This window comes from Dromaius novaehollandiae, chromosome 11 (assembly GCF_036370855.1).
Source record: "Dromaius novaehollandiae isolate bDroNov1 chromosome 11, bDroNov1.hap1, whole genome shotgun sequence".
NCBI classification, from domain to species: Eukaryota; Metazoa; Chordata; class Aves; order Casuariiformes; family Dromaiidae; genus Dromaius; species Dromaius novaehollandiae.
The window spans coordinates 21,341,309-21,355,203 of record NC_088108.1 but is presented as its reverse complement, the minus strand read 5'-3'; the positions used below and the strand labels follow the sequence as shown (position 1 = coordinate 21,355,203).

General features: G+C 49.1%; 1 protein-coding gene across 6 annotated transcripts in view; it reads right to left on the bottom strand.

The window, feature by feature from the left end:
- ARHGEF6 (Rac/Cdc42 guanine nucleotide exchange factor 6) overlaps positions 1 to 13,895 on the bottom strand; it is a 43,161-nt gene that overhangs the window by 15,804 nt on the left and 13,462 nt on the right. For 4 of the 6 annotated variants that reach the window (XM_026110982.2, XM_026110983.2, XM_064518314.1 and 1 more), the window contains 8 exons: positions 12,299 to 12,426; positions 11,675 to 11,876; positions 8,634 to 8,704; positions 7,099 to 7,193; positions 5,385 to 5,480; positions 4,855 to 4,977; positions 3,320 to 3,458; positions 852 to 911 (listed from right to left, as the gene is read on the bottom strand). In XM_026110982.2, coding sequence (XP_025966767.2) covers positions 852 to 911; positions 3,320 to 3,458; positions 4,855 to 4,977; positions 5,385 to 5,480; positions 7,099 to 7,193; positions 8,634 to 8,704; positions 11,675 to 11,876; positions 12,299 to 12,426 — 914 coding nt within the window. The other 2 variants (XM_026110984.2, XM_026110986.2) reach the window with 2 other exon arrangements.

The following is a 13,895-nucleotide window of genomic DNA, read 5'->3' as shown; positions in this document are numbered from 1 at the left end:
CCCATCTTTTATCTGCACTGCTAAGCACTGAAAACTTGCATCTGCTCTGCTAAGGAAGGAAGTTGGACCACATCTGGAGTGGTTATAGTGAAAGGTATTTAGTGGCTACAAAGAGAGAGAGCACATAGCTTCTTAATAACTGAAAAAAGCCTTGCCGAGTAAAACAGTTGTGCATGTGGATGGCTTTTTCCCCTCTTTTTCATCTCACTGCAAAAGGACTTTGGGGGGTGTAGGTAACGCAGTTCACTGAAATAGGTTCAATATCGCTCTCTGACTCATTCCTTCGCTGCTGCTTGTGCAGCTCGTTCCATTCGCCGCTGCTGGCCAGGGCACCTGGAGCGACAAATATCTGCGACACAGCCAAAGCCGACCGGTGCCCGTGGAACAAATCTCAGCAAAGCCAACAGCCGTTCAGTGGGCTCCGAGGAGGCCTTTCTGCTGGCACCAGCAGTTGAGTCAGACACCGGTGTTAACCTTTCACGGCTCATCTGAACGAGCGAGGGGCGGTATAGTTCCATGTGGCAAATGATTAGGGTGTGAAGGTAAAACGAGATGAAAGGGGCCCCGCCGCCACCACTACCCACACGTGGCTTTCTGCAGCAGTGCACAGAGAAGTGAGAGATCCTCTGCCTCTGCTGCTGGGATCACAGAGCCAGCGTGCAATTGCTGGAACGTGCAACCAAAGGGCCAACTCTGTTGGAATTTAAACAGTTTTTATAAACCATCTTTTCCACTCCAAAAGACCTTTTTTTTAAAAAAAAAAAAACAAGGAGACAAATGTCAGGCTTGACTCATTCTTTGTGAAACACAGCCCTGAAGCGGAGAGCTCTATTTTAAGAATCGCCACCTACCACAAGAGACTTGAAGGACGCGGCTGCTTTCAACACCTCCTCGTGATCTGCATGCGCCTCCTAGCGAAGGGAAAGAAAAGTCCCTGAGCCACGAGCAGCGCCAGCCCCGGCAAGCGCAGAATTGCCCCTGTGCACCCCGGGCTGCAGGGCTGCGAAGGAAGCGGGACCCAGCGTGCCGGCAGTCAGGACAGCAGGCGGGGACAAAAATCCCCCCGGTTCCAGACTTGGCTTCCTCACCGCCCTGTTCAGCTTGATATGTTTTAAAGCAGTTGTGCAACGCATTGATATCAAACTGTTCAATGACTATTAAAATGGCCAGTGCAAGAGCAGGTATGATTTTTCTTAGACCAAACTCAGCTTACAAAGAAAACCGATGACAATGACCAGGCGGTGTAGGATGGATTTCTGTTTCCACATTCACAAAGAAAACTTTTGTTTGTGAGATATTCCAGCCATTTCCCCATCAAGGGTAGGATGTCCGTCATCAATGGGAGCTCCATCTCCAGGTTTAAGGGAGAACACACCTGACTGGGGGGCTCCTGGGCAGGGGATGGGAAAGCAGGGTGCTGCCACTTATCTCTGACTCCAGCTGCATGCTGGTACTCTCCCAGCACCTTCTCCTGCGCGTCTAGGGCCCTACTTCATAAGCTCTTCACCATCCGGACCTTGTGCCCGGCAGCCACATAAATCACAAGGAGTCGAGGCTGTGATGGAGCTGTCCCTGCGATGCCAGAGGCTGTCTGGAGTCACTTGCCCCTGAATCCTGGACATGGGCAGCCCTGAACAGACCTGCCCTGTCTCCAGCAGTGCGGTGGTGTGGGGCATGCTATGGCATACGTCTGTACTGGATACATCCGTTCTGCATGCATCTCTACTGCATATGTCCATACTCTTCCCAGGGGAGCACAGCTCAAAACCTCACCCCTAATGAGTCAAGTGATAAGAACCTCCCCACCACACTTTGTTTAGAAACTAAGAAAAACAGCTGATGTGTGTGTCCCCAAGTCCCTGGCCACCTGCTCTTGCTATGGTTGTCTTGTGGTCATAACACCTAAGGGCAGCAGTCACAAAGGCAGGCAAGGGGGGCTCTGAGCCTCTCTGCAGTTTGAGCCCAATATTAGGAACCTCAGGCACTGCTGCAAATACGGACCAGCACAAGCCAGCCCAGTTTATCACAAGCTGCTGTACAGCTGGAAATACAAACAGGCCTCAAAACAATGAGCAAAAGCCCACCAAGGAGTATTAAAGACAACCTTTGGCTTAAGAAGTCTTTGCTGCATTTAACTCCCTGTTCCTCTGCTACCAGCCCTTGCTGCAGGCTGGACTCAAAGTGAGATAAAGCATGGGTTTGTCCAGCATAGCCCTTCCCACCTCCTCCTCAGCCCCAGACTCTGGTGGATGCACTGGCAGCAGCAGCCTTTGCTGGCCAAAATGAAGGGTGATGCATATTTCCTGGTCTTGCTGCAAAGGTCTCAATGCGGGAATCCAAACGCAGAGGCCAAATCCTGCTCTTATGGCAGCAGTCCCATACCTCCTCCCTGCTGCATTTCTAAAGGCACCTGAGCGCACTTACATTGCCACAGCATCCCAGAGATGCAGCCAAGCTCAGCTCCGTCCTCGCTGCTTAGCTATGCCAGGTGAGAGTGGGACCGGTTGGTGTAGGGTCTTATGCCCTCTCTTATGCAGAAAAACCTCAGTCTCAAGCACAGAGGTTTTAATCCTCTGGCTGAGATGTAGATTTGAACAAGCATGGCTAATTTTACCAAGTAATTAACTGGTGATTAATGTTGAAAGAAGGAAAAGGAAATCTGGTTAAAAAACAACTGTTATTTCTGTTTTCCTCACCTCCTTGCATCCCCGGCGGAGATTTGCACCCCCATAGCTGGAGCACCAGCAGGTGACTGGCAGAGGAACGTCCCAGAGCACATCTGCCACCCACCGAGAAGGTCTCCCCCCGCCTCGCCGCGCTCCCGCTCCCAGGCGCTCCCTCCTCCGCCCCGCGCTGGTGCTCCGTGCCAGACCAACGTCTGCGCGGGCACGCTTCAGCCGACGAGCGCGAGCCTCGGGTGAGGGGTGCGGTGTGCCTGTGTGTGGCGGGAGTGAGGCGCCGGGAATCTCAGAAAATGATAATAAAAGCCAGGAACGATTTTACCCGCTGCGCAAATAAATATCAGCTCTGGCCTGATCCTGAACCCTTGCTTTAGCTTGGGCTGGAATTGGTCCATCTTTTGTGAGGGACTAGGATGAAGAGCAGGCACTGCCTTCCCACAACTCCCCCTCAAAGTCCTCCACCGCTTTCCAACTTTTAATCTGAAAAGCTGCCATGCAGGTACAACAGCCCTTTCCTACCTCCTAAGCGCTTTTAGAGTGTGGTGCTCAAACACGAGAGGGATGGGCAGAGCTGCCTCCCACCCTCTGGGGACAGCTCCTGCAGCACAGGGGACGCAGCAGTCCCACATCCCGCCTACCTCCATGTGCCGCTCCAGCTCCTGCAGAAGTGTCACATACTTATCCAGCCTCAGGAAGGGTTTGCTCAGGCTGGTGGTTAAGATGAGAATGCCTGGGTTGGCCGCACCCTGGCTCTCCATAAACTTCTCCAGCTCATCACTATAAATAGAGAAAACAACAAGTATCAGGGCTTGCTGCCGCTGAGGGCTGTGTTTTGCTGCCTCCCACGCTCTCCCGACGGCTGGGGCTCTGCTCCGAGCTATGCTGTTTCACAGGCAGGCCAAAACCCCCTCCAGGGACCTCCTGGCCTCAAAGCTGGCCAGCCAGGCAAGGAGCAGTTAGCTGGCGGTTGAGCAAGACCGTACCTCCCGGGGACGCTGCGGAGGATGCTGTGTGGCGGCAGGTCTTTGTGCGTGCAGTGTCCCCGGCTGCACTGGTGCCAGGCGCTGGTCCCCCAGCTGAGCGAGGCGGCCCGTGGCCAGCCGGACTGTCTAGAGCGCGGGCTGCAGGTGCTCGCGCCTGCGCTGGAGGATGCCGCAGCAACGTGCTGCTTGGGCACAGGGACCGTGCTGGGAGCAGTGGTGCCAGTGTTAGCATGCACACAGCTTCAGAAAACACGGCTCGTGCATGTCCGCACATTTGCCAAAACTGACTGTTTGTTTCATTTAAGAAAAGGGGTCAGACTAATGAACCAAACGAATGAGTCATTTACATGAGCCAGGCTTTTCATTAGGCTGAATTAAAGTTGGATTTCAGCAGGTAAGTAAATACATTAAAAACTTCCATTACAGAAAGGGAAGAATTAAACAGTATGGCTGCAGTCCTGGCTTTCCCACCACTGTCGGAAGGACAGCTAAACTGCATCAGAGGTGACATAATTGTAGCCTTTCAGCTTAGCGTACTCTTTAGCACGACATTACACAAATTCAGGTGTCTGCTTGGGCGGCACATGTTGAAGGAAGATGCTATTACTGTGATGTACCAAAGACCCCTCAGAGCAACTGTCCTGTTGAACAGCAGCTCAGTTATTGAACTGGATAACTCCAGGAGATACTCTGAGCATCCTCCATTTGCAGTGATGTACTCCACACCATAGTGCCATATGTAGGAAAGAACAGTCCCATCTGCAAGCGTGTGAGCATTTCAGCATCAGGGCTGAAACAGCATCTGGGTCGTTAGCAAGGACCAGTTGTAGCAGATGCTGCTGCATGGGCTGAGCGAGGTAAACAGACGTTGCCTCCGTTTTACCCATGGCACAAGAGTCCTGCACATACAGATTCAACCTGTGAGACCAGCTCTGAACACTGATCGCACAGATCAGTGCACAGCAGAGCTACATGAGCTGAGCAAAGCTGCCAGAGTTGTCTCCATGCTGAAGCTGACAGGCTATGCCAAAGGGCCCAAAGCCCCAGCCATTTTCCCAGCAGCAGGATCCGTTATCTCCACACCCTACTGCTAAGATCCTGGGCAAAGGCCATGCCAGGCCACATATTAATAACATAAGTAACTTTTTAAAGGAGGAATTTCCATCCCAATCTCCTTCTCCATCGCTCACCTGTGTTGCGTGAGGACGTTGACTGCAGATGGGTGGTTAGCACAGTACGTCAGGTACAGGGACCGAAACTGGGGCATCAGGTTCATAAAACAGCCTCCCACTCGCTGCTGGTTCTCAGGGAGCCTATGAGCACCGACACACCAATCGTAACGTTAAGGCTCTTCACCTGACACATCTTCCAGCCTCCCTGGGGGATATTATTACCTCTGATAATCTCCTCTCTTTCCACTGACAATCCCTACCTTCATGCTTGCCAGATCTCCCACCCTGCCCATGTCTGCATCTTTCAGCTAGTGACACCTTTGCGTCGCATGTTTCAGCAGATGCCTTAACAGTAGAAATGGCAAAGTTTCTTCTACCTTCCCTCCTGTCAAAGCACTATCTGCTGCCTTTCTTCAATCCTGTTATTTTCTTCTATACATAACAAGCCTAAGACAGCAGCCAGGATGAATGCTAATGAATGGGTCTTTCTATTATTTTTAGACACAGTCTAATAGCTTAACACCCTCAGTGCCATAGCAGGAACTTACTTTGCAACTTCTTCCAAGGCTTGGTTCAGCGTTTGCTGAAACGCACAGATTTCCTCCACATTTCCCAGTAACGATGCAATGTCCACAGCACTGAGCCTAAAAGAGTCAAATCACCAATTAGCATCAAAGAAATGCTGCACAGTGCCTCTGGGCAGAGCTTTTAGGAGGATCCCCACAGCATCTGTGAGCAGTCCTTCCAAAAAGGCCCAAGAATTTTTGTTTCCCCCAGACCCCCCACTGAAAATGATAAAACACCAAAATCCATGATCTGCGAGCTACAGACCACAACCTCCCGGAGAAGATGTCTGCTGTCAAGGATTAACTTAATGGGATTTTAATCACTTAATCACACTAATCTTCTCAGATATTCAGCTGTCTAATAGACACAGACAGATGGGATTTCTTAACGGGGTGGGGAGGGAGGTGTGTGCACAGACACAAAGACAGCTTTGTCTTCACAGATTCATGCTGTGGGTTTTCCTATGTGAGGAGGGTCTTATGATGCGGCCCCTCAGGTAGGGGTTGCTCTGTCCCATATGTAATGCTAGATTTTTCCTAGCCAAAGGTAATGTCTTTGCTCCTGTTGTCCTCAGAGCCAAATGACTCACTGTCACTGTCTTACAATCCTCATATAAGCGACTGTCTGCCTACGGGGTAGCTAGGCTGAGAGGATGAAAATTTTTCACAGCTGAAGATATCTCATGCGAAGATTTGGGGAAGGAAGGAGAGATTTAAATAGACAGGCCTTAAGACACGGCTGTCCCATCTCTCCAGACTGGAAGATATCTAAACATCTGCCTGCTGCCCGTGATGCCTCGGGGCAGACCGGTCCTCCTGGCAGCGCACTCAACCGAGGGGTCCCTGCCCCAACACAGCTGCAGGCTAGATCGTCGGGGTTGCCGACCTGGGTGCTATTTGGGGCAGAAGACTGCAAAGTTGAGCCAAAAAGCTAACTGCACTCAGCATTTTAGAGACACCGAATCTATTGGTGCAAATCTGCTGATATGCAGAGAGCTGTCTATCATCATGTGGGTAAAGCACAAGGGAATCCTATGGACGTGGCTGGGTCCTACGGACGTGGCTGGGTGTATGCTGACTCGGAAACACACTCATCAGCACTGATGGAAAACATAACGACCTATTTCCACATGTAAACCTTGACAAAGGCACTCAGTTGTCCAAACAATGCTTGGGCCATGAGGGATGGCAGCATGCTGTTTCTGAACAAGGAGACACTAAGCAGATCACAAAATAGATGGGAAGAGAGGGGAATCATTTCTTGCTCACAAGCAGTTCAGACTAAGCGAGAGGCAATCTAACCAGAGAGAATACACCTCCTGGCTCACTAAATGAAGAGATGACTAGGCAATGCCACTCAGGGCTGAGAAGTCACAACAAGACAAAGTACAAGGGAAGAAGCCATGCAAGAAACATGCATGCCAGGACAGTCACATATGAGCTTGCAGATGAATTATAACAGCCAGCCATCTACCAAAAAGAAATGCCCATCTCTAACACAACTGAATGCCTGCACAACCACTGAGGAATAGGAAAGAGCAGAAACCTGTACAAACATAGTCTTTTTCTTGTTCACAGAGAAGTTCTAAGGCTTTACAAGAGCAGTAACAGTCCCTAAACATTCAAAAGCGGAAAAGTAATGAACTACGGTCAATTTTACAGGGTTCTGTCCATCTCAGATGCCCTTATATCTTACTTATCATAAGACTGGAGGGGTCTTAAGTAAGCTCCCAGAAGTGATTGGAGTTCCTTCGCATAATCTCGTTCTGTTTCCAGAATATTTTGCAACACCTAGGGTGAGAGACAGAGCACTGAGTAGGTCTTAGTACTAGTGACTAGTTACAGGAATACGACATCAGCTTCCAAGCGTGGGGCAACCACGGAAGTGTATGTTAAGTCCATAAATGCATTTACATTTGTTAATGCAGAACCCAGAATGCTCAAGAAAGCCCTAGGGATCCAATTCATGGATTTCACTTTGCAAACTGGGGGAGTCCTGGAAAACAGGTGTTATGGGCTGCTCCTTCTTCTCTGGCAAAGCATGAAGACAATGTGAATTCAGATTTGAGTTTGGTATTTGACCCCCAAAAGGTTCATGCCTAACCCTGCATGCATAACTGGCTGCCAAGGTATGCAAACAAATGATTTGTGCATGCATCCTGGGACCACCGTCTGCACGTAGGCAGGCAACGATTTAAATACAACAGTGGCCAGAACGAAGACGGCTCCTGCGACAGCTCAAGCCAGAGCACAGCTCACTTGCCACTTTGAGGAAGCGCTGAGTTCAGTTTGGTCCTGCTAATCCATCTCAGCAGCTAAGTCATCTCCAGCAGTAGGGCAGTCAAACCCACTGCCTTCACGATCTCAAGTTTCACAATGTTGATAGGGCTTTTGAGACAGTGGAGGTGGTTCCCAGCTTTCTGGACACACTGTTCCCACTTTGCTTTCTTTCAAATATATTTTGACATGCTGATGAAGACGTTTCACCTCTGGGAGTGAGAGCCAGGGATGTTCACATGCAGGCATTTTAACTCTCTTGCACCAAAGGGCTTACTCTGGGCTGGACACAGCAGGGAGGTACCTGCCCCCCTTTGCCAGACACTACTGCTCCCGTAGCAGATGGCAGAGGAGGAGATGTTTCTCTACCCTTTTGCTGCCGCAGTTCGTAGCCTGGCATATTGACCTGCTCCAGAATGAACTCCAGGTAACAGGTCAGGCTGTGAACTGCGGCCGCTGCCCCTTCTCTGGGGGCTGAAACTTCTGGCAGAGGCACAGGGTAGACAGCTCAGGGAGCAACATCTCCAGCCACCACAGCTAAACCAAAGAAGAGGATCGTGGATCAGAGCTCTGTTTTGGCTTGCTTTACTCCATGACAAAGTTCATTATCTTCCCATCTTTATCAGAGGAAGATAACTGACATTCAAAGCAAAAGACTGGAAGAGAAACATAATGACTTTTTCTCCAACACCGATCTCAAAACTGCTGTGTTATCTCAGTTGTCTGCTTCAAGTTCTCCTTTAGACATCTTGCAGCACCTTCCATTTGTGGTTTATTATATCGACAACCCAGTAAACATCCTGAATCAAGGAAATGGCAACAGCTGCATTTAAATACAGAGTCACATCCCCAATTGTTACAAATTGCTTCAATGATTTCTAAAGGAAGGAGCCAGTTCAGAAGATTAATAATACGCTACTTATTAAAATGTATGATCAGCACTTTAAAACTTACCACAGGGTAATAATTCTTTGTCAGCTGAGTGCTTTCAAGTCCTTTTAATGCTTTGGGAGAGAGTGGTTTATCTGTACAAAGAAATACATCAATAAATTATATTGCAGAACTCCCATTATCCTACCAGGAAAAGTTGCTGCTGTGTCCAGCAGACTGAAAAAAACCCGTTCAGCTCTGTAAACGCAGAAGTTCAACTGCAGGGTTTGTTTGTCTGCTTTTAAAAAAGCAGGAGCAAACTTAAGGCATGCATGACGCCGGCAGCCGGGGCAGTCGCACCAGACCCAGAACGCAGCCTCTGCCACCGGCATTTACAGGTTTGCTCTGAGATCCCTGGCAGCAGCCCAGTGGCTGGCGCCGCTTGGAGCTACATTGTGGCTTCACCCAGCCCACAAAATTTGGGTTTTAAAACTGGAAGTCTATCAGAAGTGCTGTATAGAGGGTTTTGCTCCAGGCAATTCACAAGGTATTTGAAGCAAACTCCAATCAGTAAGCTGAACTCTGATCCCTGCAGCCTTTTGTGATGTAAAATCCTCCACTGAACAAAGGCAGATTTGAACAACGAGCTCACAAAAACCTGGAAGTCAATTTTCATCTTTGTTTTTTCCCATTTGCTAAATTGCGACGGATGCATCCAGCAAGGCATGCACGTGTGTGTACACACACACACACACACAGACACACACACACACACACACACACACACACACTCGCACACCCCGCTCCATTGTTCCTTCCCCAGGAAAGAGCACTCCCTGCCAGTAAACACGCAACAACAAACCAGTGTGTGCTTCCCTCGGAGGAAACAACAGCTCCGCCAGGAAGCTGCCAGTACTTTCTGGTTCCTCCGGAGTTGTGCTACGGCTGTGAAATCCCCACGTGTGCAGGGCGACCTTCCCATTGCAGGTTCGGTTTGGTCCGTGCTCTCCACGGGAGAACGGCTTTGACAGTGCTCCTGGCACCGCGGAGGTAACGTTACTCCTTCAGACTCATACAGGTGAGCGCTGCAAGGCTCTGAGCGCAGGCCCTGGACGTGATGCTCACCCTCTGCGGGCTGCGGGAAACGTGTCTGTGTGGGAAGAGCCCGAAACCTGCCGTGCAGAGCAGCCAGGCGTTTCTTTTTCCCTGCAGTCAAGCAACAGCTTCTAAAAGGCAATTACTTTCACACTGATAGCAGGGGAGAAGCTGAAGTTGATAAATTTAGCTCCTGGAAACTGCAGCTTGATGTATTTTCTAATTATTGCCCTTGTGGAGTTTCCTGTCACTTCCAGGCCCGTGAGCTCTGTGCTTCATTTGAAGACTCAGTGGAGCTTTGCTCCTCACAGCTAGTTATTACGACCCGAAGGGCGCACTCGGGACACAGCGCGAGCGCAGACGCTGCTGAAGAACTCTGCATAGAGCGACAAGTCTCGCACCTTGGAGGTGAGGCTCAGGGAAGCAGCTCCTGCAGGCACAGCCCCTCCTGGGCCACAGCCCCAGCGCAGCAGGTCGTGGCATGCGAGAGCGTTACGCAGGGTCACGGCGATGGTCCCTGTGTCAGTCGCTTGCAACACAGGCTCTGGAGCAAGCGGAGACTGTTGCCTCTGTGCTTGCATCCCGGAGGACTGAACCCTCCTCCCATATGAAACGGAAGAACGGTGGTTCCTCAGCCTCGGTGCTGGAGAGAGGGCTCGGAGGGAAAGGCTTCGCAGATGAAAAAATCTGGCGGGTGCCCATCAGGAGCAATGGGAGATTCGTCCTTTGCTTCACTGAGGTGCTGCTATTTCAGGAAATCCCCGTTTGACTTCCCCCATGGGACTGAAGTTTGCTCTCCTTTTTAAAATGTTTCTCTTCTCCACTCACTGACTTAATCAGTCATCCCTGGGCTGTGCCAGACAAGCCTTCAATCTACGCTGCAACGTCCTGCTCCAGCTCAGACATCATTTCCCAGAGGGAAATAGTAAGAGATGTGATATCCTAACAATGACTTTTTTTCATTTAGAGTTAAATAAAAACTGGCCTAATTTTGAAAGTTCACTCATTAATTTTACTCTTCCTGCTTTTGCTTTTTTGCTTGCAAGTATGGGAGCAAGAGTTGTAAATTTTGCATTCACTTTGCAGACTGCTTCCAGTGTCTCATGGTATTTGAGGCCAGGGCTGATCCTGACCCGTAAGTTCAGCACCTAGCACGCAAGGGTTCTCTGCTAAGGGTAAGCCCTCAAGGCACATTAGGAAATTAAAGTTGGATTTTTTAAAAAACAAGTTTACTATCACACAATGGTCTGAGAAACCCATCAGGGTGAGCTGTTTGAATGGATGCGGGCACTACAGGGCAGTTAGCCAGGGGTACCTTTCATGTCATCATCACTGCACATCTGGTTAAAATCACATCTCAGAAAATGCTAAGAAAACTCAAGACAAAGCTCAGTGAAGGCAAATGTCATCAGACTGATCATTCCCTACCTCTTTTTTTCTCAATATTGCCTGCAGCTTTGCAGCAGAAGGTGCATCTGGAGGGAAAATGTACTATGTGAAATCAACCATAGCTATGCATGAAAACAGGGAATTGTTCCCTATGGCCATATAGTTTCTGTTGGCTTATTCACGGAGATCATGAGCATTCATTCTACCACTGTCAAAAATGGCAGGTTCAAAGCCAAATGCACGGCCTGACAAAGGCCTTAAACAAAAAGGTAATTCTGTGCTTAGACGCTGGAAAGACCCGATAGCTCCCCATGACAAAGGGAGCTAAGCAGACCCACAGAGCGTTCTCCAGCCTCTTCCTCCAGTGCTGGCAGCTGTCCCTGCTTCTGCACTGTGCTGCTGGGGCTGGGCAGAGCATCGCATGGACACGCTGGATTGGAAAAGACGGAGAGGCAGCTCTCAAACAAGTCATGCGAAAGGCTAGTCTTTTCCCTTCTGGTCCTATTCATACTTCCATTAGCACTGTTGCTTTAAGCACACTAACAGTCCTTAATGAATAGCAGCAATTTCCCAAAGGCATAAGGATCTACACTGCATTATACTGCTGCCATTCAATCAGCCCTTGAAAGCAATTTGCTTACCGGTAGATTTGATTTCTCTGACGTAGTTGCTTGGGAACCAGCCTGTTTTTCCATTCAATGTCCCTTCCCACCAGCCCCCTTCTTCAACTCGGGTAACATAAATAATGTCTCCTTTGTTAACAGAGAGTTCATCTTCATTGGTCTGCTTAAAATTGAACCTGGCCTTTACCACCAGTTGATGACTGCCATTCTCGGTCATCTCCTATAGAAAAAAATATGGAAAATATTAGCAAATAATCCAAAAGGTAAAGCAGAAGCCACTAGAACAAGCCATTGTTTCTTCTTGTTGTTACAGCTGGCTTTTTCAGTATTGCACCTTTTGACAGCGATAATATTCTTGCTCTTGTGTAAGCACTCCCATCAGAGGATCACAATGTCCCTCCCAAATATTAATTAAGTTTCATAGCGCAATGGAAGGCAGATAAGCATGGTTCTCCTCCTCTTGCAGAGAGGAGCACCAAAGCTTGGAGAAGCTGTGACACTACCTCCAGCTGGAGCAGCAAAGCCGTGATGGAGCCGAGAGCAGAACACAAGTCACTTTGGCATGTTTGACCCACAGGTACCACTCACACCTCTCTGTCCCACAGCCATCAAACCCTTGATTAGATTTTAAATGAAGGATACCACAGCCTTGGACTGCCTCCTTAACACCTTTGCTGATTGTGAAGCTGTGCCGTTGGAGTTAGTGTGGGGACCTCCAGCTGTGGAGCTAAGAGACGAGAGTTGAGAACATGGTCTTTTTGACGGCTGATCTGGTGAAGCAAAAACAAAGTCTGCGTTTTACCCAACTGTCCACATTCCCTCTGCATCACAGCAAAGAGAGTAAAACACTCACAAGACAACAGCAGGGCACAATGGTTGAAGGAGCATCTAACAGAGCAAAATAGCTAGTGCGCTGCACCTCCCATGTGGGCACCTCTCATCAGCAGTGAGGCTGGTTTTGCAGCACTGATGATTTTGCAGTGCTCATGGTTTTGCCAAGTCTCTTCCATGATGGAGTAAGTTGATTTGCATGTCAAGGCACCCCTAGGTTATGCCAGCCCTACAGCCACTGAGCTGATTGCAATATTTTTTTGAAATCCCCCTCAAAACAATTGAGAACTAGAATGAACTAAACCCACACTTAGCCCAATGCTGCCCCAGCGGGAATGTTCCTGGCATCCAAGTTAGCACTGTTGAAGGTATTTCAAAGATTAGTTCACAAGTGAGCACTCTTAGGTCACCTCTGCAGCTGCAGTGTGGGCTTCCTCGCAGAGCGGGGAAGAATGCTGAACAGCTGTTAAACACAATCATTTCCCTATTTAGATGAGTCCTTCTGGGTTCATTATACAGCTGGAAGAGGCTATGCACAATTTTGAGTACTGTTCGTGGACTGCTGCCATTAACCACACGAGCGAGGGGTGCAGACTACACTGAGGAAGGCCAGGAGTGTCACCCTCAAGAGACTGACGGCCCACAGAAAGGATCGAACCTTGCCAGCTGCTTGCGGAGTTGCTTCCTTCATACACTCAAAGCTCACTCCCTTGCAAGCGAGTCTCTGGGCCTGTTCCTGACCCCACATGCGTGATGCTGGAGATAATGACGATGCTCTGACACATATTTATGTTTCATGATTAGTGATTTGTTTCTATGTTGCTACTGAAAAACTGGCTGAATGGTAAATAGCTTCCTGGTCACAACTGCCTCGAGCTGAGATTGAATCAGTGGCCTCACCACAAAAAGCCGTATCGACAACTACAGGACCTCCTACCACTCAACCCAGAATTCTGCTTGGATACTGCAGAGCAGAAAAAACACGGGTTTCAAGACACCGTAATTTCCAGTAGTTGTCTACTACTGTATCTCATACCACACTGTGGAAAAGCAATCAAATCATCTCCATTCTATGTGCCATCATGCACAAACAAAGCAAAGACAGCTATCATCATTTCAGTAAACTGCGAAGTGTGGTGAATTCAGAGACCTGCCTAGTGCCTTCTTTTTAAATGTAAGAACATTTCTGTATTCCCAAGAACTTGTTTTCTATCTGCAGTGTGGACCCAGCCTGCCTGTGAACCACTAAAGGAAGACTGGGAAGAGGAGACCACTGTCCATAGGCTTCACCAGCCTGGGTGTGCAACTCCCCTGGAAAATGTTCAGTCTTTCTTTGAAAACTTTGCAAGAGAAGAAGGTGATCAAGCACTCTCCAGAACAGCTGCCATGTGTGTGCAGGAACTAGAAA